The sequence below is a fragment of the Nannizzia gypsea genome, genomic scaffold, assembly GCF_000150975.2.
Source record: "Nannizzia gypsea CBS 118893 supercont1.4 genomic scaffold, whole genome shotgun sequence".
NCBI lineage: Eukaryota > Fungi > Ascomycota > Eurotiomycetes > Onygenales > Arthrodermataceae > Nannizzia > Nannizzia gypsea.
In genome coordinates, this window is record NW_003345198.1 from 2400863 (window position 1) to 2428546 (window position 27684).

The 27684-nt window shown below is 51.8% G+C and overlaps 11 protein-coding genes across 11 annotated transcripts; 7 read left to right on the forward strand and 4 right to left on the reverse strand.

Moving 5' to 3' along the window:
• Positions 1–1799: 1799 nt before the first annotated feature.
• MGYG_05604 (hypothetical protein) lies at positions 1800–3077 on the reverse strand (the record flags this gene model as incomplete). The annotated part of the gene is made up of 2 exons (XM_003172970.1): positions 1800–2650; positions 2780–3077. The coding sequence occupies 2 exons, from the start codon at positions 3075–3077 to the stop codon at positions 1800–1802; spliced, it is 1149 nt and encodes a 382-aa protein (XP_003173018.1).
• Positions 3078–3649: 572 nt separating this feature from the next.
• On the reverse strand, positions 3650–5211 carry MGYG_05605 (hypothetical protein; the record flags this gene model as incomplete). Its single annotated transcript, XM_003172971.1, has 2 exons — positions 3650–5108; positions 5162–5211. 2 exons carry the CDS (start codon positions 5209–5211, stop codon positions 3650–3652), a joined length of 1509 nt encoding a protein of 502 aa, XP_003173019.1.
• A 2152-nt stretch (positions 5212–7363) lies between these two features.
• MGYG_05606 (glutaryl-CoA dehydrogenase) lies at positions 7364–8778 on the forward strand (the record flags this gene model as incomplete). The annotated part of the gene is made up of 3 exons (XM_003172972.1): positions 7364–7571; positions 7655–8674; positions 8732–8778. 3 exons carry the CDS (start codon positions 7364–7366, stop codon positions 8776–8778), a joined length of 1275 nt encoding a protein of 424 aa, XP_003173020.1.
• Positions 8779–9374: 596 nt separating this feature from the next.
• Positions 9375–10142, forward strand: MGYG_05607 (ubiquitin-conjugating enzyme E2 4; the record flags this gene model as incomplete). Its single annotated transcript, XM_003172973.1, has 4 exons — positions 9375–9418; positions 9573–9618; positions 9703–9916; positions 10000–10142. 4 exons carry the CDS (start codon positions 9375–9377, stop codon positions 10140–10142), a joined length of 447 nt encoding a protein of 148 aa, XP_003173021.1.
• Positions 10143–11296: 1154 nt separating this feature from the next.
• Positions 11297–13406, reverse strand: MGYG_05608 (glyoxalase; the record flags this gene model as incomplete). Its single annotated transcript, XM_003172974.1, has 2 exons — positions 11297–13172; positions 13231–13406. 2 exons carry the CDS (start codon positions 13404–13406, stop codon positions 11297–11299), a joined length of 2052 nt encoding a protein of 683 aa, XP_003173022.1.
• A 2464-nt stretch (positions 13407–15870) lies between these two features.
• Positions 15871–16749, reverse strand: MGYG_05609 (essential for mitotic growth 1; the record flags this gene model as incomplete). Its single annotated transcript, XM_003172975.1, has 2 exons — positions 15871–16347; positions 16435–16749. 2 exons carry the CDS (start codon positions 16747–16749, stop codon positions 15871–15873), a joined length of 792 nt encoding a protein of 263 aa, XP_003173023.1.
• A 1182-nt stretch (positions 16750–17931) lies between these two features.
• MGYG_09092 (hypothetical protein) lies at positions 17932–20064 on the forward strand (the record flags this gene model as incomplete). The annotated part of the gene is made up of 5 exons (XM_003172976.1): positions 17932–18144; positions 18721–18795; positions 18841–18848; positions 18915–19476; positions 19543–20064. The coding sequence occupies 5 exons, from the start codon at positions 17932–17934 to the stop codon at positions 20062–20064; spliced, it is 1380 nt and encodes a 459-aa protein (XP_003173024.1).
• A 1389-nt stretch (positions 20065–21453) lies between these two features.
• On the forward strand, positions 21454–22713 carry MGYG_05612 (histone H1; the record flags this gene model as incomplete). Its single annotated transcript, XM_003172977.1, has 7 exons — positions 21454–21520; positions 21624–21649; positions 21833–21855; positions 21917–22047; positions 22125–22192; positions 22270–22491; positions 22552–22713. The coding sequence occupies 7 exons, from the start codon at positions 21454–21456 to the stop codon at positions 22711–22713; spliced, it is 699 nt and encodes a 232-aa protein (XP_003173025.1).
• A 621-nt stretch (positions 22714–23334) lies between these two features.
• Positions 23335–23643, forward strand: MGYG_05613 (hypothetical protein; the record flags this gene model as incomplete). The annotated part of the gene is made up of 1 exon (XM_003172978.1): positions 23335–23643. The coding sequence occupies one exon, from the start codon at positions 23335–23337 to the stop codon at positions 23641–23643; it is 309 nt and encodes a 102-aa protein (XP_003173026.1).
• Positions 23644–23696: 53 nt separating this feature from the next.
• On the forward strand, positions 23697–25562 carry MGYG_05614 (hypothetical protein; the record flags this gene model as incomplete). Its single annotated transcript, XM_003172979.1, has 1 exon — positions 23697–25562. One exon carries the CDS (start codon positions 23697–23699, stop codon positions 25560–25562), a length of 1866 nt encoding a protein of 621 aa, XP_003173027.1.
• A 203-nt stretch (positions 25563–25765) lies between these two features.
• On the forward strand, positions 25766–27160 carry MGYG_05615 (CMGC/SRPK protein kinase; the record flags this gene model as incomplete). Its single annotated transcript, XM_003172980.1, has 4 exons — positions 25766–26282; positions 26337–26411; positions 26476–26567; positions 26642–27160. The coding sequence occupies 4 exons, from the start codon at positions 25766–25768 to the stop codon at positions 27158–27160; spliced, it is 1203 nt and encodes a 400-aa protein (XP_003173028.1).
• Between the last annotated feature and the right edge of the window lie 524 nt (positions 27161–27684).

The following is a 27684-nucleotide window of genomic DNA, read 5'->3' on the forward strand; positions in this document are numbered from 1 at the left end:
CGAGCAGCAAGGCGTCTTTTAACTACTAAACAGAGCGATTTTAATTCGATAAAAGACGATCCTCAAGTTAGAGACTAGTTTTTATTTAACAGGCTCGTATTATTCCTGACAAGTGTTGTTATAACAAGGGCGCGGGTATGCCTCATCACCGGGATCATAAGTAGACAGGTATATGTACACTGTACCCTAGACCAGGTTATATTAGGCGGAGGGCGTTATTTACAGGGCTAAGAGCGCACTATAGTAAGCAGAGATACGAGCAGACATACTTTAATTTAACTAAACCTGAAGTTGTCGAACTGGTGGATACCATGGATAGAGGGGCATACAGACCGGTATCTATAACTCCATCCCACGATCTATATCGTGCCACGACTAACAGTACCGCCGATTTCCACGATATACACTCATAGGTAACAAGCTCTCCGGCTTCAAGTATGACTTTCAAATCCAGGTAACAGAGAAACACCTGCCGTGACATGATATGGGTCAGGGACGAGTCGCACACCCAAGGTTGTAACCCTAAACCATTACCACATAGATTAATGCCTGACTTGATATCACGGCCGGTCACTTGAGCAGGATGACGACGACGTTCATTTCACTTGCTTTCACGGGGCAGGTAAATGATGAACTTTATCATATTATGCTAAAGCTTAGATTAATGGTACAAGCCTATCCTAGGGGATTATATCTCAAACCTGAGGGTCACGTATAAATACGGAAAGCGGGTGGCGTTGGTCGTCTTTTGCCGGGGGTAGGTTGCTGCCTGTGCCTTCCCATATACGTTTGGGCGGGAGAGTATATTATTGTGTTGAGATGGATGCCGAAGAATGCTAGCCAGCTGGGAGGTATCAAGTCGAGGCCGGGCACCAATAATAACTTCAAGATAGTAGGCGGCAGGTTTCTACATGCAAATGGTAACTGCCAACCACCCATCAATCATAAACATGATATTCATTGTTCGTGGGAACTGGGACTATATTAGCTGGTCTCGGCCAAAGCTAAGAAACAAAAAGGAAACTAATATCATCTCATCATCGCTATGCTAAGGAAATAGAATAGAGTACGGCGTGGATTTATTAACAAGGGTATTGAAAGGGGTGGGTGGGGTGGTCGAGACTGGAACAGCTAGTAATATATAGTCTGTTGAACTGAATGACTCATTTATTTTTTATTTCGGGCACCTTCGCCCTCTCCGACCTGACCGCGGAACTCGTCGAGGTCCTGCTGAAGTCGGGATAGATTGGCTAGGATATCATTTGCATTTGAAGGAGGAGAGATGCCGGATTCAACTGGATTGCTGCCTCGGCTGGTTTTGCGGGGCGGAGGAGGTGGTGGTAAGGGGTGATCCTCAGTCTCCGCTGATATTGAAGATGGCCTTCTAGTGGATGATGGAGAGGAATGGTTTATGTCTGTTGAATGGTTTGAGTGGGTTGAACCGGCTTTTCGACGTGGAGGGGGAGGCTGTGGTCTTGATGTTGAGACTGCTGTATTGTTGTGAACATGGCTTGGGAGCTGAAGATGCGAGTTATGTTGTGGAGATGGCTCTGATTCTGCCTTTTGATATGATGTAGGGGTATCAGTTGATGAAGTATCCTGTATAGATGAGGCCGTTGATCCTTGATCTGTAATACTGCTGCCTGTTCCAGTCCTTCTAGACGGCGGAGGTGGAGGTGTCTTGGGGTTTGTAGCACTGTTCAAGGAAGCGGATCTATTCAAAGGCTTGGTGGAGACGGGTGGAAGGGATAGTCTGGAGGCGTTGGCATTACTCCGTTTCATCTGGCTGTGCCGGCGTGTTATAGGAGGCGTTGGGGGCCGTTTAAGCTGTGCATGAGTAGGCGGAACTGGCTCCGATTGCGCAGCCTGTCGCCGTAGGGGAGGTGAAGGGGGCTGAGCTCCGTGTATGGAAGCGGCGGGTGATTTGTATGGCTTATTGTGAGGGGGGAAACAGGCACAGGAACAGGAACAAGACCTTCAGTAGACTTATCAGTAGACTCTGAGCTGTGAGAGGAAGATATAGCTTTTCCTCGACGGGACTTTGGCGGAGGAGGAGGCAGCTTCTTCTCGCCGACAGGCTTCGTCTGGTTCTCTTGCCTGGTGGCGGTGGTAGTAGCTGTAGTAGAAGCAAACAAATCTTTGCTATTTTTCATACCCTCCGCCGTATCCCCGGTGAGTAGCAGCCTCTTAAACGCATCGACGTCCATAGTTGCTCTCTTTCTCGTAGATCCAGCTTCCGCATGTGCCTGTCCTCTGCTTCTCAGGTCTCCCTGGTATGACACCCTCCGTAGAGACGGCGGATCAGCAACGGGACCTAGCCCGAGGCCTAGACCGTCCTGCTCCCGCTTACTCAAGCGCTCTATCTCCTCGTCTTCATCGTCTTCATCCTCCTCGTCGTCGCCGGAGCTGCCGGGACTACCGATGGCAGCATTGAACGGGTCCTCGACTGGCTCAGTACCGGGCGTCGAAGCACGATGCGTCGACCCCGAGCTTGTAGGCGTATATTCAGATGCATTCGAGCCAAAGTAACCTTTTTCATTGCCGTCATGGTCCTCGTTAACGCTGGGGGAAGGTATCTGTTTTGCCGGCGGAGAGGCGATGCGAACTGTCTTTGAATTGGAAGCCGGACGAGACGAAGAATGATCTTCCACTGTCAGTACAGCATGTTAGTCCTATGGATAAGCCCGCCCCTCAGTAGCGTATATACAGCTCTATCACCGGGTATCGACAGCGTATAGTACGTGGTACAGCATGTAGCATAGACGGAGCCAGAACGTACCCCTCTCAAACAGCGCTCTACCCTCTTCTTGCTGCTGTGTTTCACCCTTCTTCTGCCTTGCAACAGCTGTATCCAGACTCGCAAGCCATTCCTCAGCTGCGCCCGGCCGTCTATTATTGTCCTGCTGTGTCTGCTGCTCGTCCTGACCGTGAGGTTTGGTGCTGCTGCTGCCTGGCTGTGCGGCGGGGAGAGACGCCGGCGGTGAAGCGGACGCTGGGTCTGAGGCTACGACGGCTCCGGCGGTAGAAGTAGAGGTAGAAGCGAGTTTCTTATGGCGGAAAGGATTTAATCCAGACATCGTACATGAGGGCACAGGCGGGTGTAGGCGTGGGCGTAGGCATGGGCGTGGTGAGTGAGTGAGTGCGATGCGATTGCGATTAACTACGTTGGAGCTGCGGAGGTTTAGCTTGTTGGTTAAACTATCAACCACCACACATATATCTCAGATACCTCTACGCCTACGCCTACGCCAGCACTGTATTAATTGATGGATTACGGAGGATGAATAGGTAGAGATAGACAAGTGACGTATTTCCATCCTAAACTGCGTGCAAATGTCAGTAGCTAACTACACAAACCGAAGCCCGACGTGGTAAAACTCCATCCGTCCATCCATAGCAAGCCGTCGTCCGTCCAAACCGCCAGGTCCGTGGTAAAATAGGTAAGTAAATGAATATAACAGGAGAAGAAGAAGTATCAGTAGTAAAAGAAGAAGAAATAAGTGAAAGTGTTCACCCCGAGCTGACCTGAGCCGACCCTCCACAGGGTATAGCGTAATAGTACAATTTCCCCCTGTCCAAGGATGTAAGATGGAAGACGAAGATGAAAGAAGATGGAAGATGAAAGACGTATAGACGTAGAGTTTCAGTATCAACAGCTTCCGGTGTAGATCCTCCAGTCCTTGTCTCCGTAAAAGGTCTTCATCAAGGCACAGCCGCTCTCCGTGGGCTGGCTGAAGGCTACCTGTGTGCGAGCCATCTCCATGCCGTAGAAGTAATTGCTGACGACGCAGTCGAGCAGGTCAAGAGCTATGCCCTTCCGGCGGGAGGAGCGGGACGTCCAGATGCGCGATATGCCTACGAGGACAGGGTATGTTTCCTTCGTGAGAGAGAGTGAGCAGCTGACGCTTGTGGGCGAGGCTGGGATGTGTTTGGACGGGTTGGTGGTGATGCCGTGGGCTTCCCAGATGCGTTCGGCGAGGGCAAGGCCGACGCATTTGCTGCCCTTCATGTGGAGGAAGAACTTGAACCGGTCGACTTCCTCGCCGCCCTTCTTGGCTTCGACTTTGCTCCAGAGGATGCTGTCTTCGATGTCTGCGGCGCCCAGGTCGGTGTTTGCTACCTCCAGCACCCGTCTGGCCTGGTTTTTCGATCCAGCCGAGCTCTTCCGGTCGACGATGACGACGTATCCTTCGTCGAAGCGAGAGGCCTCGTATACCCACCGCGAGGCGTTTGCGCGGACGAACGACTTGCCGAAGTCGACGCCGGAGGCGTGTTGGGAGTGTTGGTCATGGTATTTGCGGTGTAGGGCGTTGTCTTCTGCTGACGACGGGGTGTATTGCATGCTGCATGACGGACATGTCTTGCGTGACGACGAGCCAGGCCCTACGGCAAGATCAAGCGTTGTTTGTTTCAGGACCGGCCGGGGTGTAGCTGCTGCTGACGTTGTCGATGATGTAGTAGTTGTTGTTGTAGTTGTAGTGGTAGTTGTATTTGATGCCAGCGTAGATGTAGTGGATGCGGCCTGAGTCTGCCTCTTCTTGGCCGGAGGATCCATCGACCGCATGCTGGCACTGCCTCCGTTGACCTCGAGCTCCGTCAGCGGCGTGTCGTGCGCAGACCGCTTGCGTTTCAGGAACCCGAAGGTTGGCTTGCGGGTGCTGGCGGGGGGCGGTGTCAAGGCCAGCTTCACCTTCACCCGCTCGGACTCGTGCTCTCGCGGCGGCGGCGAGCTCGGAGGCGTCGACAGGTCGTCGTCCAGCTCTGGGATGTCTTCCGAGTAGACCGTGGCGGCCGTAGAAGGGTGACGCGACGGGCTGGACAGGATCGCAGCAGACGACTCGCGGATCGCACAGACGAGGTTGTTCTCGCTGCCTATATCGCCCAGCAGCGGCAGCTGGACATGTCCGTCGTCCTCGTTCTCATTGGCACTGCCGTTGGCGGTGCTGGCACTGTTCCTGTTCCTGGCATTGCTGGCGGTGCTGCTGTTGATGGTGTTTTCGTCCACGGGGATGCTCGTTATCCGGCGTTTCTTCAGCGCTGGATCAGGACGCGACTCAGGGCACAGCACGCGCCGGAGCGGCCGCGCATAGGTTTTCATGAGTAGACCTCTGCAGCCCGTCAGTGATCGTCTCAGAGCAGTAGAAATAGACAGGAGACTCACCTCTTGAACGAGTTGGTCACGGTGTAAGGCGTGTCCCGCGCGGAAACCATGAGGCCTGCGGATGTTGCTTTTAGCAGCGGGCGGCGATGGCGAGCATGTAAGACGACGCTCTCTGGTATAAACAAGAGACGACGACGATGAAGACGATGAAGAAGAAGAAGTAAAAAGGAGTGAAGAAGCAGTTCTGGAGTCTTGTCTCGACTTGTTTCTGGTCGATGTCTCTGCAGCTGCTGGTGTTTTTGTGTTATTTTCTTTTTCTCTCTGTGACTCTCGCTGGCTCTTAATAAAACAGTCTGATATAGGCTGGTCCTTGGCCGTTGACCCGCGACGAGACGAGACAGATAGATGAAGAAGGATAAAAGATAGATGAAGGAATGAAAAGAAGAAGAGAGATGAGTATTTGTCTGCCTGGAAGATTTATCGCTGACTGGGTTTTTCTTCAGGCCGGAAAGGGGCTTCTCTCGTTCGCTGCTGCAAGGGTGCCTGTTATCGACGGAGCTTTCAGGACGAGACGGCGAGGTCGAGGACAGCTACAATTCTACAGACAGAGAGAGGGAACAGGCAGCAGGATGAGTTGATATAGCAAGAGAGAGACAGAGTATTAAAGAAGAGGCTGCTCAGTCGTACCCGTCGAGTCCAGCATCACCGTCGACCTTCTTTCTCGCAGCAGCAGCAAAAGGATGTGGCGCCCTATTCGTGTGCAGGGCCGATATTAACGTCCAACCCCCAGCCAGCCAATAGAGACGGACGCGAAGGCCTTCTACAGGGACTTGCAGGGGGCTTTACAGGGAGGCTATAGAGGCCATGTACGTGTGGGAAGCACTAGCACGCCGACTATCGACAGGGATCTCTGCCCTGCTCGCGCTGCCCGACCTGCATCATGCGACGTTTAACCTTGACGAAAAAGAAAGGAAGGGAAATCAGGAAGACGAAGACGAAGAGGATGAAGCAGAAGAAGACGACGAAGACGAGATACAGCCATGATATTGGTGAATACGCGGGCCAGCGGAGCCCTGACTGGCTGCCTGCGAGTAACTAACCAGCCCTGGTTACGTTGGTTACGTTGGTTGGTTACCTTTTGACTCGACAATTACGTACGGATTACGCCTTGAAGAGAAAGAAAGAAAGAGAAGAATGATGATGAGATGATGATGCTGCTGCAGCTCTCCTGGTGCTGTGCCACCGTTGAGTAACTCGGCCGCTTTGGACGAGAGACAGCAAGCAAGCAAGCAAGCCGGGGAAAGACGAGATACTCATCTTTCTTCCCATTCCCGGAAGATTGGCCGCTTGTTTGTCTGCCTGATTAGCAAATGATAACTAACACTTTTATGCGGCCAACCCGGGCAGTTGTTTTATTCTAGATGCTTCAGCCTGCTGGCTTCTCATGCCATTGGCCTATCCCAGGAAATGCCCTAGGGGAAAGGAGTAAAAGAATCCCCCGACATACTTACGTCCGTCTGGCCGGCTGTGTCCTGCTGGCCGGGTCAGAGGGCCTCTACGGAGTACGCACGTACATGCATACTACATGCTACATGCATACATAACTCCTACGCTGTGCTGCCGAGTGGATGACCCGGCATAAGACGCTGCTTGATGTCGACGTCGAGGGAAGAGTCTGCCAGCCAGCCGGCTTTCAGCTTATGAGTTGGCTCCTGACCTGAGATGTGAGACATCCAACTGGACTTATGTATCACTGCAGACACTTGAGAATGCTCCGTATACTGAGAAGTGACTCGTTTCTTCTTCTCTACTGCGTCCGCTCCGTACCTTTGGAATCATTAATCATTACGTATATATGTAGAGGGTTTGGTAGTGTTTATATCTAGGTAGTCCTTGGTATGGATATCACATCACCAGTTGAAATACAACTACGGCTACAACCACGGTATAAAAGTAATTCGATACAAAGGCTGCTCACTCTCTACCTCCTAGATATATACATAACCACCGGCTTCTACAAGATAGTACATGATATCAGTAACATCTAATAACACCTAATGTTTAAATATTTACTCTACTTTAATGACAGCCGAGGTTTGCAGCTAAGATCCCGAAACATCACGAAAAACTCCACCGCGACACCTGGAGCCGACACCCGGAGCTCACTCTGGACGTTTAACTATTAATTAATGTCTGGCTGGCTGTCTTGTATTTCATACGGAGTAATAGCTGCTTAATTGGCATTGGATAAGGAGCTACAAGATGAACGCTGCACTGAGAAGAGCTACGCTGAGAGCCGCGAGACGGCCGGCAGTCATCAACATCGCGGGCCGACGCAGCGCGCACTCGGCAGCGAGCTTCAAGTGGACGGATCCGCTGGATGCAGAGAGTCTCTTCACGGCGGACGAGCTGGCGATTCAGGACACGGCCAGACGGTACTGCCAGGAGCAGCTCGCCCCGAGGATCCTCGGTAGGTCTTTTATCATATATCACATTATCTCATATATTTATATTGTTACCCGCCTGTCAATGTCCAATACTGATAGAGAGTAGAGTCATATCGAAATGAAGACTACGACCCGGCTATACTGCGCGAGATGGGCTCGCTCGGCCTGCTGGGGGCGACGATACAGGGCTACGGCTGCGCAGGCGTGTCCACTGTGGCCTCGGGCCTGATCACCAAGGAAGTCGAGCGAGTCGACTCTGGCTTCCGCAGCGGCATGTCCGTCCAGTCCAGTCTGATCATGACCGGCATCCACGAGTTTGGATCCGAAGAGCTGAAGCAGAGACTCCTCCCGCAGCTCGCGGAGGGTAAACTGCTGGGCTGTTTCGGCCTGACTGAGCCCAACCACGGCTCTGACCCAGGCAGCATGGAGACCGTCGCCAGGCCTCACCCTACCAAGACGGGGTACTACAGCCTCTCAGGCACGAAGACGTGGATCACCAACTCGCCCATCTCAGACGCCTTCTTGGTCTGGGCTAAGCTGGACGGCAAGATCAGAGGGTTTGTCATCGAGCGAGACCAGTGTCCCGAGGGAACGCTCAAGACGCCCGCCATCAAGAACAAGACGGCCCTACGAGCCTCGATCACGGGCATGATCCAGATGGACAACTGTCCCGTCCCTGAAGCGAACATGTTCCCCGAAGTCACCGGTCTGGTTGGGCCGTTTACCTGTCTGAACAGCGCCAGGCTGGGCATCGCCTTCGGTACCATGGGTGCGTTGGAGGACTGCATCAGCCGGGCGAGAGAGTACGCGCTGGAGAGGAAGCAGTTCAAGGGCAACCCGCTTGCCAAATACCAGCTTGTGCAGAAGAAGCTGGCGGACGCAGCTACCGATGCGGCGTACGGCACTCTGGCGGCGGTGCAGGTCGCCCGGCTGAAGGACGAGGGCAAGGCCGTGCCGGAGATGATATCCATGATCAAGCGGCAGAACTGTGACCGGGCCCTGGCTGGCTCGCGGACGCTGCAGGAGATCTTTGGCGGGAATGCTGCCAGTGACGAGTATCATATCGGCAGACATGTAGCCAATCTCTTCGTCACCCAGACGTACGAAGGCCAGAGTGACATCCACAGTAAGACTCTCTCTATATGCCCCTCTATACCACCTGCTAGCTTCTAACCATCTCTAGGTCTGATCCTTGGACGTGCCATCACCGGCGTCCAGGCTTTTGTATAGATTGTACTCCGTATATAGACCCCTATCTAGTTACTCTATATACTCTGTGTGCTCTGTGTACTCTATAATCTATATACTGAACATATACTACTATATACTCCTATATAGACCACCGCTTCCACCGCTTCTACCATCTTCCATTATATTCTACTCTATCATCTATCATCTTCCACCCCTATCCCCTATCCTCTTACTCCCCTTATGCTCTCCTTCTATCTATTTGTCAGCTCTTAGTCAGCAACCGCCTTTTCTTCTCCTTCTTCCGCTTTTTCTTCTTCTTCTTCTTCTTTTCTTCACCAGCAAAACAACGAACAAGAAGAAGACGACGAAGACGATCTCGAGCTTCACTTTGAGCAGGTATTAAAGTCCCTCCCTCTGCCTCGCTGCCTCTGCTGCTTGTCTCTCTGTTGCTCCCTTTCTCCCGCTTCATCCTGCATAAGAAAAACGCTTGTCTCGGAACCAGCTAACGCTTGCAACCCCGCCATAGCCACCGAGAGAGAAAAAAAAACATCACCAACCGCCGAACGCACACGACCAACGGCCACGCCAGGTCTCGCTCTCTTCTCCTCCCTTAGACACGCCTCCATATCGCCGTCATGGCCCTCAAGCGCATCAACAAGGAACTCACAGATCTAGGACGGTCAGCCATACCCTGCTCCTGCCCCCCTTGCCCTCTTTTTCAGCTCCCAGCCCCCGGGGGAGTCCGGTGTGCAACAGCGTCTGGAGAGACATGAGAAGGCATAAGGAAGGGTGCTCTATGTGATGTGGACTGGTGCTGACTGCTGTTGATATAGTGATCCCCCGTCCTCGTGCTCTGCTGGTCCCATAGGAGATGATCTGGTATGCACCCCGCTATTATGACTTGCACGTACCCTGGTGGTTATACAGGCAAGAGAGACACCGAGATATGCTGACATACGGCAGTTCCACTGGCAAGCCACGATCATGGGCCCCGAGGGCAGTCCCTACGCTGGCGGTGTCTTCTTCTTGGCCATACATTTCCCCACAGACTACCCTTTCAAGCCTCCAAAGGTCAACTTCACCACACCCGTCTACCACCCAAACATCAACTCAAACGGCAGCATCTGTCTCGACATCCTGAGAGACCAGTGGAGCCCTGCTCTCACCATATCGAAGGGTCAGTTTTGTGCTTTTTTTCTTTCTTGTCTTCTTTTTTTTCTCTCTCTCCTTTTGAGACCGCCATGCTAATACTCGCAACAGTCCTACTCTCGATCTGCTCGATGCTCACAGACCCCAACCCAGACGACCCCCTCGTTCCCGAAATAGCTCACCTGTACAAGAAGAAGGACGGAGAATATGAGAGAATCGCCGCAGAGTGGACACGCAAACACGCTATTGGTTGATACCCTTGTCTCCCTCTGATGCTATGACTAGGGGACCGTTCCTTTTTGCTTTCTACTTTGCCAACACTACGGACCGACTTCTTACCTGACTACCTGAGTGCCACCCTACCGAACCAACCCTCCACGCGCAACCATCCACTGTGACCATCCACTTTGAACCAGAAACACCTTCATTTTTTTCTCCTTCGTCGTTGTAACTCGTGTGAGAAAGAACAAAAAGGCGTTGATCGTACATGGATTGAAGCATGGTTTACCGAGGAGTTCGCCCTTTTCTACCTACTACCTACTTTACTTACTAGCTTGAGACGTCGTGGTGCAGTGATATGACGGTGGCGGTAATGGATGGGAGGCGATTATTCATTTTCTTTTCTAGTTCCTCTTCCAGGTATTGTCCCTAGGGGCTGTTTTTGCTGTTTGGTTCAACGCCGGTCGAAGCACATGGCCTGCCGCTTGTCTTCTACCAAAACCAGACTTACAAAACCAAACCCCCTACTCTATCTGTCTGTCTTATCTCCACCAAAGACCAACACACAAACACACCTCGTCGCTCTCTCAGCCTGGAATAAACTCACTTGCATATCTCATGGGTGTCGGATTGTTTTTCCCCTTTCCCATCATCATTCCCTACCTACCCCTAGCCCCCTTCTCCCCCCTTATTCCCTCGGTGCAATCATGCTACGTTAGTTATGCTATGTTACGTCTGCCCATGCCAACCAATAAATATTAACGCTTGCTACGTCTCATATGTTGTTTTCATTCTCGGGTTCTCAAGTGCCGTAGTATGTATCATTCAGTCATTCATTATTCTTTTCTTATTGTTTCCACTGGCCTTCATAGTACACCGTAGACAATCTAATTAGTATATAAGGGAAAACAGCAAAGCATCAAGAAACTCCTTTAACATGTAAAGTGATGTAGATCAAAAGGAAAATAAGCAAAAGAAGAAGAAATAACTCCCCGTCGCCTCCCGTCCCGGCCCTCGGCGATCAATCAATCCACATATCAACATAGACTATCATCATCAATCACCAGGTAAATGTAAATGCATCATAACTAACAGATCAAAGATTCAACTCCGAAAAAATACCTAAAATGCATGCATGCATAATATATATCATGTATGGGATGTGAGTGGAATGGTGGAATGGACAAGACTACCTCCTGCTCTTGCTGCTCCGCTTCGACACACAGCTGCCAACCTGGCTGACGCTATCGCTAGGCAAAACCGGCTCGTCGAACTTACTCCGTGCACTGCTCGAGTGGCCCGTCGCCTGGCTCGATCGGCTGCTCGACTTGGACCGTTTGTGTTTCGACTTCTTCGAGGTGGTCGAGGATGCTTCGAAGATGGGTCGTGGCGTGACGTGCGAGTCTGCGTCGATCATGTCTTCGAGGTACAGCGCGCTGCCGCCGGCTACGCTGGGTGGGAGCGGGATCTGGTGGGCGTGGGAGCGGTGACTGGAGGAAGCTGATGAGCGGCGGTCATGGTCATGGGCATGGTTATCATGGTGGTGGTGGGAGTGTTTACTGTGGCTGCTGTGGTGCGAGTGTTTGGAGCGGATGGACAGCTTGGAGACGGTCGTGGTCGAGCCCGCGGGTAAAGGGATGTTGCGGGCTGAGTGGACGGAGTGAACGGAGTGGACGCTGTCAGCTACAGGCTCGAAGTCGTAGCCGTAGTCTTCTTCGATGGTGCGCATGCTGCGGTCGTTGTTCTTGCTGCTGCTGCTGTGCTTCGAGTGGTGGCTGGAGTGGCTTGAGTAGCTTGATTTGGCCTTGGTCGACTTCGCCTTGACGGTCGAGCCCGACGCCTGGCTGGAGGCGACGCTCTTTGCGTAGTGCTGCGGGCTGTGGTCGTAGCTGGAGCGGCGCTGGGAGCTGCAGCTGCCGGAGCTACAGGCGCTGCCGGCGTCGCCTCGTTCGCCGTGGAAGCTGCTAACGAAGCTGGGGCTGGGCTGGTATTGCGGGTACACGCGAGAGTATGAGGAGCGGCTATCCTCTGCCATGCCGGGGACGCCCTCGATGGCTCGGATCTCGAGGTCGCCCGAGGCACCGCTGTACATGCTGCCGTCTGATGGGCGTCGCTCGGAGCCAGAGGCCGATCCAGGGGTGCCCGGCAGGAAACCGGCAGCAGCAGCAGTGCCGGTGAAGCTCTTGGCCTGCTCCAGGATGCGGCTTGTCTGTTCTAGGCCCTCGAACACGGTGCTGGCCCAGGGGTTCTTGGATGCAGTGCTGCGGGCGTATCCGTCCTCGAGCTGGCCCTGTTGCTGGCCTGGCTCAATGCTACGGTACGCACCTCCACCACCAGCGGCAGAGGGGCTCGATTGAGGTGCTTCGATGTAGCGGGTGGTGGTAACGGGCGTGATGGTCTCCTTCTGGCTCTGCGAGTCGCCCTTGACCATGGCGTATGCAAGAGCAGCTCCCGCAGCAGCGCCGAGAAGAGTACCCACCACCGCCTTTGCGCCGGCCAGGTTGTCACCGCTCTTTTCCTTGGTGACGATGTAGTGGACGTTGGTCGTGGTCGTGCTGGACTCCCGCCTGGTGAGCTGGTGTGGCTGCGGCTGGGGGACATGGACGGGAGCGGGAGCTGGAGCAGGCACGGGAGCCATGACGGACTTTGCAGACGATCTTCTGGCGGTCGAGGCAGAGCTGACCTCGGATTTGGGTGCTACCGTCATGGCCCTGGATTTGGCAACGCTGACTTCAGACTTTGCGGGAGCAACGGTCATGGCCCTCGATTTGGCGGTGGAATGCTTCGAGACCACGGATGCATTGTCGACGACGGTGAGGGCCTTGTCGTTGACGACGCTTCCCTTGCGGCTGGGAGCAACGCTGGGAGCGTCGTTCCGGTAGACGGCCTCGATGCTGTTGCCGTCAAAGTCGATCACGGCAGCGCTGAAGTAGCCCCGTTCAGCGTCTCGCACGCATGGCTCGCCGTGGATCTTGCCGCCGGCCTTGAGAGCGGCAATGAAGAATGCACTGACTGCATCTCTGGAGGGAGCTGGAAAGGCAATATGTGCGGCTCCAACCGGGACTCTACTTGCTATTAGTTTCTCTCTTTTCTTCAATGGATGTTTGATTCAATGGAACGCACCCAGGCCTCTCTTCAGCAATCCAGAAATCAGCGGGCTTGCCAGGCTCGGTACCGAAGCCGACGCTGTTCTCATGACGGCCCATGAAGCAGTATCCCAATGGCTGGAGACATGACAGGAAGAAGGAGGTGGAGGTAGGCAGATTCGAGACGGTGAGGGTGAGGTGGGAGACGGGCATGTTTGATGATTGATACGCCCAAGTTCGAGGGATAGACTGGGAAGTGTGTAGGAGGTATAGGTAAGTGCTGGGAGTAGAGAGGGTATATATGTATGTATGTATATATGACTGAGCAAACGAGTGCTTAGGCGGGACAGCGAGTGTCTCGAACGAGAGATAGAAGCAACAAACAGAAGAGGTGAAACTGTTCTGTTTGCAGCCGTAGTATATACACCCGTATGTATGTATATACGCGAGGGATATATATATAGCAGAGCAGAGGGACAAGACAAGAGACAAAGAGATAGAGGGCAAATACTTCGAGGCGGAAGTATCTAATATATCAATTCCGTTCCTCTGACTCCGAGGGACGACCAGAGAAGCGGGAATTAAAAAAAGACGAAGAAGAAGCAAAAACGAGGCCAGCAAGCAAGCGGATGGAATCCCACCAGCCCACACTCATGCAGAGAGATATGTATATCCAGCGTGAGTTGCAAAGAGGCATCCCAAAAGAGAAAAAAAAAAAAAAAAACAACGAAGCCCCTTCTGGATCCACGCATCCGATGTCATCCAGGGGCCGAGAAAGGCGTGAGCGTAGTTGGTAGCAAGTATAAGCGTAAGCGTGAGTACCCAGCCGATTGCCATCGAGCAGCGAGCCAGAGCAGCCAAAGGGAGAGCAGCAAAATAGGGCAAAAGAGACGGCTCTGGACAGCATCAGCATCCCTCCGTTCCCCATCAGCATTGACGAGGCATCCCATAGCGTAGCAGAGGATAACTAGCAGGGGGGGCAAGAGTTCCGTGGACCAATCGAGCAGTCTCTGGCAGCGGATACACGTATGTAGCACTGAGCGTATATGTACGGAGTATGTATATGTATGGTATGTATGTACTTCATCCCCGGCCCGGGGAGTGGGCTTGACTTGGGTTCTTGTGCCCATCAGACGCTCATGCATGGAGAAAGCAGGAGAAGGCGAGCCAGAAGCAGAATCGAAGGAGGACGAGACGAGCCACTGCTCTTGACTCTGCACCTAACGCCTGTAACTGTAACTAGCTGGCGGATCTCCCACGGTGCGGTTGGCGATGCAGCCAGCCATGGATGAATGCCCGACGACCGTGTCCTTTTTGGCCCAGCCAGCCAGTCACTCGCTGCCATAACTAGTCAGTCGTCTATCAGTCGTCTATCAGTCAGTCTGGCTGGCTGGCTGGCTGTCTGGAGTGATGCTGGGTGATGTGTAGCGTATGGCTGAGGGTCAACCGTGGCGAGCAAGACAGCGGTAAGCATGAAGCCCGCCCCCCAGTAAAAGAAGCCATGGAATAAAGCGTAAGATGTTTCATCCAGCATGAGCAAAGGCCCTCAAAGAGAAAGCCGAGATGGATAAAGATAGTTAATGGATCAGGGCGGTCCGTCGGTCATTGGCCGCGGGCATGCGTGAAGATGCAGGCAAAAGGGGTGAAAAGATGAGGCGGTGGCCTTGCCTTGACCTGCATCCACGCCTGACGAAGCCGGGGTCGTCCTGGGGAGTTACTGGATACTGTTAGTTAGTGAGTGACAAGTCGGAGGACGGGGGGTTTCTTTTCTTTTCTTTTCTTTTGCGAAGCTCCAGTTTATGTTAGCTAACTTGGGTGGTTAATTATGGCGAAGAAGCGGTAACATGGATGGAGTTGGAGTTGGTAGAAAGGAAGAAGAGGCTGGTCCAGTCGGATGGCGGGTTGATGCTGATTATGTCTATTCTATATTTATAAGACGACGGCGGCGGATACTTCTAGCCGACCGGCGGTGAGGTGACGGTTATTACACAGGATTAGAGGATGGAGTACGGAGGAGCTGGTAGAGAGTATACGGAGTAGTATGTCAGGTTGATGGAGACATAAAGACAGAGACAGATAGACAAAGCAGAGAGACCACTCCAACGCCGTGATGCCCCTTTTTCCCGTTTCCCAATTCCCTTTTTGCGTGCGTTTTGCGTGTGTGTTTTGTGCATGTTGTTGACCCAGGGCTGTTGAACCGCCCGTGTTCGTGTTTTGGTTGCAAAAACAGAACGAGGCCCAGCAACATCGTATCATGTCATATCATATATTCCAAAGATGCAGAGAAGAAGAGATAGAAAAAGAGAAAGAAGAGAGAAAGAGAGAAAAAGAGAGTCCAGGAGGGTAAGACAACTCCCACCGCCAGATGTTCCCCAGGCCAGATAGAGTACATGAATCATATCAAATGGAAATATTTGCAGCCGTTGATGTTGGTATCATTGGCTCGAGCCTCGCCAGTTTGGTGGACAATCTAGCCTGGAGAACACTGGTGAAATGGAGAATTGCAGTGACTGGTATCTTTTGTTGTCGGTAGGTGGTATACGAGTATCCTTCTGGTGTTGAAGTGATAGATGCTGGTCGACCTACATGTTAGCATTCAGGAGACAGTTACCTATGACTAAAGCTAAGGTTAGTATATATATCTATCGAGAAGAGAGTGAAGAGTGACGGACATCAGTTAGACAATGTTCCATGCATCCTCGGCAGCGTGGCAGAACTTGCTGCAGGCGACGCTGGCACTGAGACTGAAGTTGCTGATGGAGATGGTGTCGTCCTTGAAGGCGTCTGCAAAGTCATCTCGCCCCTTGGCCATGGCACCGACAAAGACGCAGATACTCTCCTTGGGGCCCAGGGTCTTGACGTAGTCGTTGACTCGCACGATGGGCGCGTCGAAACTGAGGGTCACCTTGCGGCAGTTGGGCGGCAGGTGGTCGGTGATGGGGTTCTTGATGACCTTGAGCAGCTTCTCTTCGGAGTTGGTGGAGCGGATGGAGAGCCGGTGCAGCAGCTGGACCATCAGGCCCGCAAACCGCTTGAAGGTGCGCGGGATGCGGACGGTGGGGGAGACTTCGATGAGCACGCCCTTGGCCGTGTGGATGTATATCTGCAGCTTGCCAGCCTTGTTGACAGGCGAGTCAAGCAGCGTAAGCAGGCACTATCAAACCACTATTACTACTTATCCAATTGTATATAATACTGTATAATAAGGTAGATCGTCACGTCTGAGACGACGAGGGCAAACCTGGTGGGTGATGTCCGGCCTGGCCTCGCTGATGTCGCGGTTCATCTTGCGCATGATGCCGATGTGCTCGTCCGAGTTGAGCAGCGAGTACTTCTCCTCGCGCCCGTTGGCAGCCCGTCCGGCGCCACCGCTGCTGCCGCCGCCGTGCGAGGAGCGGTACGTCTCGAGGCTGGCATTGGAGAGGACGACGATGAGACGCTTGCTGTCCTTGTCCTGGGCGGATACGGGGACATGCTGCTCGGCGACGAGCTGGGGGAGTTCCGGCGGCGGGCAGGACTGGGTTCCTATCACCGGCGGCTTTAGCTGAGCCATCATGTTGAAGCGATGGCGTAGATGTTATAGCAACAAAGAAGATGCAGGGCAGAGGATGCAAGGTAGGAGTTGGTGACGAGGACTAGAAGTTGGTGAATGGAAGAAGTAGATGTAGATGGAGTGGATGTAGATGTAGGTCTCGGAGCGTTCCAAGGTTGGTTCGTGATGTGTCGAGTTCTTCTCCTTTCGGTGGGAAAATCTCTGCGCCCAACGCCGACTCGAGGAACACAAAGAGACAGCCTCTCCGACAGGACAAAAGTCACAAAAGAGAGACATGATGGACAGACGGTAAGGGGAGATGCGACGGGAGGGAGTGTTTCTTACTCGGTCTCTTGCGCTTTGCCAGCTCAGCGCTGTCGGAGGCTTTGGTCATCTCGCCCATGGTTCGTCTGTTTCGTCTGTCTGTGAGCCTGACGAGTCAAGTGGTGGGGGTTTCAGAGGCAGAAGAAGACTAGAAGACAGTGAAAAGGCAGAAGAAGAATAAGAAGAATAATAAGAAGAGACGAAAGGAAGAGAAGAGGAAGAGAAGGAGAATAAAAAGAAGAGGAAGAATAAAAGGAAGAAGAAGCTGAAAAACGAAGCGAGGCTGAAGAATCAGAGAGAAAAGTCGGAAGTTTTTGCGATAATATTTTTTATACTAAGAAAATCCGCCCTTAGTGTCATCCTTACGAACTCCCAGCGAACACTCTACGAACCATCTAAAGGACGGACGGACGGAGAGACTTACTTTTGTGCTCTTTGCTGCTGCTCTAGATCCTGATGCTTTACTTGCTCTGCGTCACCGGACTTGGTGTGGTCGGACAGCCTGCTTGATACCCTCGTACAGCGAACAGAGACACGAAGAGGCCATGGAGGACAGGCCGGAAGGAGACGCCAGGTGCGACTGGGTTCTGTTGGACTTTGAGGGTTACTGTTGACCTGGCTGTTGATTTGATGTCCATTTGGCTGTGAAGAGTCGAGTTAATGGTTTACGGTTGACTGTTGAGGATATATAAACTGTCGTTGAGGATGGTGATATCCGATGTTGATATCAACTCAGACAGACAGAGACAGACAACAGACGAAAGACAAGAAAACAGTCTATACACATCTATACATTTATATATACATTTATATTTGCATCTGCATCTGCATCTTCCAGCCTGCCACAAAGTACTGTACGCTGTACTCCGTACTACTGTCAACATGCGTCTCTCGCAGCTCGCTGTCCTCATGCTCGCACCCGTCGCCCTCGCAGCACCAGCTCCTGCACCTGAACCCACCAGCATCATCTCAGGCGACGCAGCATCTCCTCCTGCTGCTGCTTCTGATGCTGTCCCAGACGAAATGTTCAGGCGTAACGTCGCGTGTCTCCCCAACGGCGCACAGTGTAACTCCAACTACGACTGCTGCTCCCAGGTGTGCTTTGTCTACCCGGACCCTCGCAAGCGCAAGTGCTTCAAGTAGTCCTCTTTTATTTATCTATTTTTTATTTTCTTTATTTTAAAAATTTAGGAGGACGACGATGGATGGTGATTCGTGGGAAGATAGGCACTCAACATGCGTCGACTCGGCTTACACCAACATCAGGAATGCATTCAACATCTGTCGACATATCTATATCATCTTCAACATGATTACTACATAGCATCAACATATATCAAATATCAAATGTCAAATATAATCAGTCAATATCATCAATATCAACAACACCAACTTCTTCGCTTACATAACTTTATTATTAGTCATATATTAGTCACACTCACGTAATCATTGCGTAATAAACGCTAGCCCCTTTTGGTAAATTACTTCGCGTCCCCAAAAAGCTCGAACGCGCTGTTGCTTCTTCATCTTTTTCTATACAAGAGAAAGACGAGAGAGAAAGACAGGAGAAAACAGACATTGACAGCCAGGATGGGAATAAAGAGTAGGCAGATACCCATTAAAAGCCTTTTAATATATACCAGTATAACTAACAAGACAGACCTCTACCAGATAATATCGGAAAACGCCCCCGATGCCGTCAAGACGGGCGAGATCAAGAACCAGTTCGGGCGCAAAGTGGCCATCGTGAGTCTGCCATATTTTACTTGTACAGGACTAAGCTAACAGTAGCAGGATGCGTAGGTCATGTCAATGTGAAATATACAGAGGATAAGACGCACTTACTTACCTACCTACTTCTACAGGTCCATGAGTATCTACAGCTTCCTGATCGCGGTGCGGTCGGATGGCCAGCAACTCACCAACGAGACCGGCGAGACCACGTCGCATCTCATGGGCATGTTCTACCGCACCCTACGCATGGTCGACAACGGGATAAAACCGCTCTACGTCTTCGACGGCGCCCCTCCCAAGCTCAAGTCCGGCGAGCTGGCTAAGCGGACCATGCGCAAGGCCGAGGCCCAAGAGGCAGCTGAGGAAGCCAAGGAGACGGGAACAACAGAGGACGTAGAGAAGTTCTCGCGTCGGACGGTGCGGGTCACAAAGGAGCACAATGCAGAGTGTAAGCGGTTGCTGGGGCTGATGGGGATACCGTACCTGGATGCGCCGACGGAGGCAGAGGCGCAGTGTGCGGTGCTGGCGAAGGCCGGTAAAGTGTTTGGAGCTGCGTCGGAGGATATGGATACGCTGTGCTTTGCGGCTCCCGTCTTGCTGCGGCATCTGACCTTTAGCGAGCAGCGGAAAGAACCTATCCTGGAGATCCATCTTGAGAAAGTCCTCGAGGGACTCGGCATGGACATGACGCAGGTATTACTCTTATACTCTTATTCTTCCTTTATTCTTGCTTGTGTTTAGTACTGATGGGGTGTCTAGTTCGTCGACCTATGTATACTGCTTGGATGCGACTATCTGGACCCGATCCCCAAGGTGGGCCCGAACACGGCCCTCAAGCTGATACGGGACCACGGCACGCTGGAGAAAGTAGTGGAGGCCATGAGAGCGACCCCAAGAAGAAATACGTCATCCCGGACGACTGGCCCGTACCTCCAGGCCCGCGAGCTCTTCTTCAACCCGGACGTGCGTCCCGCCGACGCGCCCGAGTGCGACTTCAAGTGGACTGCGCCGGACGTTGATGGACTGGTCCGGTTCCTGGTGGAGGAGAAAGGGTTCAGCGAGGAGCGGGTGAGGAACGGCGCAGCGCGGCTGACGAAGAATCTGAAGAGCGCGCAGCAGTCGCGGCTGGAGGGTTTCTTCAAGCCTGTGGCTAAGACGGAGGAGCAGAAGGCGAGCGCGAAGCGGAAGGCAGAGGAGAAGGCCGAGCAGGCGAAGAAGAAGAAGAAGGAAGACGCGAAGGCGAAGAGAGCGATGGCTGCGAAGCCCCGAGGAGCCGGATAGTCCCTCTCTCTCTTCTTTCTTCTTGATGTCTTCTTGTTGTTCTCTATCTGTTTGTGATGCATCTTCGGCGTTGGCTTTCATCTTCTCCTAGTTGACTAGTTTAGGGGCTGTCTACTACAATCTATCTATGTACACCACCATCTATGAACTCTGATTACTCCTCACTCCATGCATGTATCAGCGTAAAAAGGATATCGTCTTGAAGAGCGTCTCCCGCTCCATCTGCCAGTCTACTTTTTATGTCGTTATCTCTTCTGCCTTCGTCAAGATCAGCTTTTCTTCCTCGCTGTCTTCTTGTCTCTCAAGTATCTTTTTTGAAGTGGGTTTACCTGCCAAGATCTGCTGACTAAGACGAGCATCACCAAAACAAATACAAGAAGAAGAAGCAGAATAAGAGAGGAAGACAGCGACGGCGAGGTGAGAAGAAGTTGATAGATGATGAGAAGAAGAGAAGTAGATGAAGAGTAGATGATGGGAAGATGAAGTTGCATTAATTGTAGGTGTCATTGAACCATGGTACAGGAGAAACAACAAGAAATGGAAGCAGGTCGATCGCTGCTCTCCTGGTCGTGACCCTTGGTTGCTGTCATCAACTTCTGCCTCCAAGATGAAGAAGTCACTACAACTACGGATGGACTGTATATTTATTGAATTAAATGACGCAAGACTAAGAAGATGCCTATCCTCTTACTGTTTATACATGGGTAGTCCTAGTAAGATGTGCGGACAGCGGAGTGGAGAGTAGAGAGTCGAATGAGTAGAAAGAGAGACGAGACTCAGGATATAGATCTAGATAACCAGCCTTCTACCGGCGACGACGAGGTGATGGAGACAGTAACATGATCAGAGACGCAAAAGAAGACTCTCGCATGACTCTGCGGTCTCTCCCAGGGCGACTCTACTGCCTGTCTTCCCCTGTAGCCCTGTCTGGCATCAAGCATCACCTGGTTGAAGTCGTGGCAGACAGCGAAGACGCAGCGATGAAGACAGCAAGACGACGACGACGAGAGCGAGAGACGGAGATGCGCGCGTTCGACTTAGAGCACGATCTAGATACGAAGAACTCGACACAACAACATAACACAGCCCAGAGAAGACGAAACAGCATAAGAAGATAAATAACAAGAAGATAAGAAGAAGAGTAAAAGGGACAAGGTGATGGCGGGAAGATCAACTCGCCCGTCCCGGCGCGCCTTTATAAGAAGGCCGCCCATGCCCCGCCAGTCGCCAGCCTTTTTCCTCTCTCTCTCTCTTCCTCTTCTTCTCCCTCGACCGTAACAACAACAACAACCGCGACTCGACAAGAAGATAAAACTTGACTTCGACTTCATCTTCACCTTCATCTTCTTCTTCATCTTCTAACGACTCGTCTTCTACCGACTTTCCAACATGCCTGCTAAGAAAGCTGCCGGTGCTGCCTCGGGCAAGTCGTCCGCCACCCACGCTTCATACAAAGGTAAAAGCACACCACCCGCCGTGATCCAGCTGAAGCGCCCGTCGCTGGCCTTCGAGATGGACATCGCTGTGATCGCGTTCGCTTGCTGACTCGTTTGATGTAGATATGATCAAGGATGCCATCATCAACGTGAGTAGATCAGCTCCTTGTAGTCGGTGGTCGGTGGTTGTTGTTGTGGTTGTTGCTGCTTCGTGGCGTGCCACGACAATAACAACGACCTCAACCCCAGCCAGCGACAGAAAGATGATTAAGAGATACCCTGTGTATATGCATTGAGCGATGTTCTAACTTGTTCTTTTTCTTGTGGTACAGCTCAAGGAACGCAATGGAAGCAGGTACGTACCTTACCTTGTCGATGACGGCGATGGGTATGACGACGATGCTAACAGGATGCAGCCGTCAAGCGCTGAAGAAGTACGTCCAGAACAACAACACCATCAACATCACCTCCCAGGCGACCTTTGACGCGCAGTTCAACCGCGCTCTCAAGGCTGCCGTCGAGAAGGGAGAGTTCACCCAGCCAAAGGGTATGTCTTACTCTCTTTCACTACTAACTGTTTCATCTGATGCGGTGATGTGATATGATACTGACGACGCGTCGCAGGTCCCTCTGGCCCCGTGAAGCTTGCTAAGAAGGAGGTCACCAAATCTGCTGCTAAGCCTGCAGCCAAGGTATGTTCCATCCATTCATTCATCCCGTGCTGAGTTATAGACTCTACTTAATGATCACATCGCTAATATCCGCGTAGAAGACTGCCACCAAGGCCGCTGCTAAGCCTGCTGCTAAGAAGGCCACCACCACCACCAAGAAGGCCGCTGCTTCAAAGGCCGATAAGACTGACAAGGCCGACAAGGCCGACAAAGCTGACAAGCCAAAGAAGGCCGCTGCCTCTACCACCAAGAAGGCTGCTGCCACCAAGTCGTCAAAGACCAAGGCCAACACCACCAAGCAGCGCAAGGCCACCTCTTCAGTACGTTCCTCTTACCCTCCATCTCCAGCATATATAATACCGTCAAGCTAACAAGTGTAGGCCCCCGCCGTTGTTGATGTGCCCAAGGTCATAGGCAAGACCAAGTCCGGCAGAGTGACCAAGACAGCTGCTAAGCCTGCCGCTAAGAAGGCCGCCGCAAAGAAGAAGACCACAACCACAAAGGGAACACCAAAGAAGGCCGCTGCCGCTGCTTCTTCTTAAACCGGACGGACATGAACATGATATAATATACGTGCCTTGTTGAATCGGCCTTCTTCGTTCCCTTTCTTTTTTTCTTTTTTTCATCATGTTTGTCTTCTCCCTGGTGGATATCTCTCTCGCTTTCTCCTGCGCTCGTCCTCAAAATACCCCCGTCATCTCCTACTTCGCTCACTCTCGCTCCTAAAACCACCACCACCACAATCACCACCAGGGAAACAAACAAATGAACCGGCGTCTCGAGGTGGGGGAATAGGTATGGATGGAACTTGCATTACCTTTCTTTTTTTTCCGTCTTTTTTTGTGTCTTGTCTTGCTTCTTCCTGTTAATGTTTATGGCTATGCTTTTTTGTCTCCTTTCTTGCTCTCTTCATACGTCTGAGTAAACTAGTTCAGCCTTTTTTTGTGTGTATGGATATGAAATCTATGTTTCTCACTACTCGCGTCTTGGTTCTTCGTGTGTTTAAAGTAGACTACGCCTGATACGGTGCCATGGAGCGCTCTCCCCAGCCTTGACATGACCAAGAACATTGGCATTGCATCCTGGCCTGTGGATGCAAGTGCAATCTCATCTGGCCTATAAATATCTTTACTCTGCGCCCTGGGGCCTGTTGGTTATTGTCTATGTTCTCTCCTCCCCAAAGGCTCCCACCCAAACCAACCGCAAACATGACAAACTCCATCACTTCAACCTCAACCTCTACCTCTAGCTCTACTATTGACAAGATCAAGTCACTCAAGCACGCATACAGCCAGAAGAAAGCAGCCGAGAAGGAAGCCAAGAAAGTCGACTTTTACCTGAAGAACTACGGCTTCGTGCCCAAGAATGTCATGACCGAGGCTGAGTGGGAAAGGGCCAGAAAGAACGCGCCAAAGGTCAAAGGAGCCACGAACGGGTTGAAAGCCACCGCGTATCAGGGCCACTACTGGTGAAATCCTCTTAACTACTTCGATCTCCTACGGCTATCTAGCGATATTGGAACAAAATGACCTCTTTGCAAGACTTGCCGCTGGAGACACTGCTGGACATTATAGGCTATCTCTCACCCCGTAGCTTGTCCAACTTCGCCCTGGTTAACCACGCCTGCAGTGCTGTCTCAGATACCCGACGCTTCCAACACATCCGGCTCCAAACCAGGAGCAGGGAACACCTAGTCGACGACCTGAACCGCTGGCGCCGCATCCTACGTCGCGGTTCAAGACATAGCTATGTCCATCGTCTCACCATCAGCTGTCACTGTGACTATAAGGAATATAGTCGGTGGACGGGTTTTCCTGTCTGGGCTGAAGTTGATCACTACTATTGCACGAGCTCCCATCACTATGCAAGCAGTGGGAATAAATTCTTTTATTTGTCTTCTCGCCCGTTGGCGTTGTCCGCGGCTGAACTTGATGAGGAAGACGAGATGTGGATGCCCGTAGCGGAGTTTATTAGTCTACTCCCGGTCTTGAAGGACCTGGTATGGGCTAAGAACTCATTTCCTCGCTGTGTGTTCAATGCTTTGCAAAGCAGGCCTCAGAAGTGTAGACTGCATATCCTATGTCTTTCCCTTATATCACTGGCGCGCAGGGGCGGGGAGGTAAACGAATACTTCCGTCGACTTGTTGCTTCGCCCAACTTATATACGCTAGGGATGCACTGGCCGTGGGAAGAGGTGCAGGGCGTTCCTGACTCCCAGGCTGCACTGCAGTTTGTTGGAATGGTTTCATCGCATGTCAGAGAGGTATATGTGATAGGCTCTACAGAGTTAGGTCAACATCCCAGGCATCCATTGCCGTGGACAGGCACTTTCCCTGGCCTCCCTCGGGATACGCCTCCGAGAAAACTCCATGGACTGGGTGCCCCCAAGGGACCGGGCCATGTGCTGTCAAGAAATTTTTTTCAGGCCTGGAGCAGCCATATCCTTTTCTCTGGCCTGCGTACCCTATCAATTCCATCTGGCATGACCCCAGATGCGGTTGAGTGGTTAGCCTTGAATGGGCGTATGTTTGCCTCGCTTGATACTCTGATCATTTGTCTCTGCGAACCAAAATTTCCAATCCCTGCCCTAGAACGACAGCAGAGGGATGAGGCTGGTGCTACCTTTCTAAGAAGCTTGCCTCCGCTTAAAAGCCTGAAGCTAAATGGTATCTACGGCCCCCGGATATTCAGTGCCATCTTACAGTGTCACGGCCAAACGCTACAGCAGCTTCTCTTCCCGCATGTTAGGTCGGACGTGTATCCGTTCCCTGTTACTCTCGAGATGACCGACGATATACGCATTCACTGTCCTGAGCTACGGAAGCTCCAGCTCTCCGTCCCCCGTTCCCAGGGTGATCAGTATGAAGTCAGCCAGTACCGTGCTCTGAGCAGACTGGCGAAGCTGGAAGATTTACACATCTACTTTGTCTGCTCGGACAGTAAACGCAGTCCGCGCTTCACGGCAGAAGTCTCCTCGGTATATCTTATGGACGATGCATACATCCGTCGAAGGCTGGTAGACACCGCTATCGACGCACCCCTGGCCCGCAGCATATTCAACATCATCTCCAAAACTGCTGATGGGGACGGAACCTTTACATTCAAAGATCTAACTCTGCAAATATCGGTTGGAAAAGGTGGAGAATCGTCGTTCCGAGTACCTACGTTTCCCTGCAACGATCTAGGTCCTAGATCGTATAGGTGTGCTGTCCCTGAGGGACAAAGTGAGGCAATCGTTGATACCATTGAGATGGTGTATCATGATGAGTACTGGGATAACGTTTTGTTTCCTGAGAACATGTGGGAGTTGGTCAAGAGCATTTGGCCGGAAGCGCGAGAAGATACTTGGTTGGCGGACTGCCACAGTCTGCCGCTTTATGTTGATATCTAGATGGCTGCTTATCAGAGCGTACTTCTTGTTGTTTTGTAGTATATTTATTAGAATTGGCTGCTAGAGTTGGTAGTTAAATAGTTGTTTAAATAAATAATGGACTGACCGAACTCTGCAAAAGATAACAAGGTACTTACCAGATCGTATATTCCATAGCAAAACACACCTGCGAATGCTGGAGGCGAAAGCTCATGCATGGTTTGATGTCTTTCAACAGGACGCTGGGCGTCAGCTGGAGATGTAGTCCTTTGCTCCCTCGCTTTGCCGTCACTGTCCGTCATCAGCGTCACTCAACACATCAGCTTTTCTACCATACCACAGCTGAGACACAGATACAGCCCCTGGAAGCCGAAGAAAGGATATACCACCCCCAGTCAGACGTGGAGGAACTGGAGGGATACAGGCCTAGCGGATACCATCCAATTCTCATCGGGGACACTCTCTGTGGTTCCCGCTACAAGATTGTCCACAAGCTAGGATATGGCGGCTATTCAACCATCTGGCTTGCTTACGACAAGCACCACCAACGCTATGTCTCGCTGAAGATCCTCATTGCAGCAGCCTCACAGTACAGTGGTAATAATGAGAGTGGCATTCTCCGTCTATTGACAAAAGGTGACCCGGAGCATCCCGGACAGCGGTTTATACCAGCCTTGCTTGACCAGTTCTCCTTTGACGGCCCCAATGGACACCATCAGTGCCTCGTTGGAGAGCCAGCAGGTTGTAGCATAGCCAGCTCAAAGTAGAACAGTACAAAATTCATGTTTCCCCGAGACGCTGCGAGGTCTATTGCGGCTCAGCTCATCATGGGCTTGGACTATTTGCATACCAACGATATATGCCATGGAGGTATGTCTGATACTGATACCCCTGATTTGGTTCTGTTCAAATTATCTAACTATTGAACCTACAGATCTTCATTTGGGCAACTTTCTTCTTCGCGTGCCTGGCTTTAATAACTTGAGCACAGCTGAGTTGTACGAACGCCATGGTAAACCGTACGAGGTCCCTACATATCGTCTTGATGGGAAACCTAGCGCCCCCACGCACCATCGCATGTCGTTTATCCCATGGTACAGAACATGCCTGCCAATGAGATGAAAGATCCCGAGATCCTCATATCAGACTACGGAACGTCCTTCATTATGTCAAAAACATCGTCTCCAACTCTTCATACTCTAGCTCTGTGCGCTCCTCCGGAAGAATTCTTCCATGACCACATCATCGGCACTGCAGCAGATGTATGGACTTTAGCCGTGGTTCTGTATGATGCCATGGGCGAACGGCCACTCTTTGAAACCTTTGCATGGGACCCAGACGACATCATTGGTGAGATGGTCAACACCTTGGGCCATCAGCATATGCCGGCACGATGGTGGAAGTCCTGGAAGAACCGCTCTGAGTTCTTCAACGAGGATGGTTCTTGGATCAGCAACTTCCAGCGCATCAATACGCCTGAGTTCTGTCGCCTTCATCGGCGGATGTGGGATATGGGACGGGGTGAGACGCCAGAGAGCTGTCAATGGGATGTTGCTGGGGGTGAGCTCAGAGCATTGGAGGCCATGCTGAGGTCTATGATGACTTTTGAGCCAGCTTAAAGGCCGACGGCGAGGCAGCTTATGGCGTCTGAGTACATGGTCAAACGGGCCATGCCGGCGTGGCAGAGGCAGATGCGAAGGAGGCACTAGATAATAATTTATAGTTAATGGTCGGTACGAACCTAGATAGAGTGTGAGTTCGCACGAGAAAAGAGCCTCAACCGCTTACTTTTTGCCAAGAAATATTAGATTTAATTACCTTAGCCGTGGCGCCAACCTTGCAAGTTCCAGAAATTCCGAAACTACAAACAACGAACCACAACGAGAGAAAGATCATATACAGAGAGTCCCGGGTGCTACGGAGTGTATGTATATTAATACAAAGAGACCAAACTGTACTCAGGGCGCTGTACTTTCTGGAGGCTCGCTTTTCCTTACCTAACGAACTACTTCCACACCGCCGTCAAATGGCGCGCGAATGGCGCGTCACGACCACAGCTGACCCCCCAAGAGGTGCATTGTATGTTCATATGTTCATTCCCCCCTGCTTGTGTGGTGCATATGGGGCCAGATTCTTACCCAAT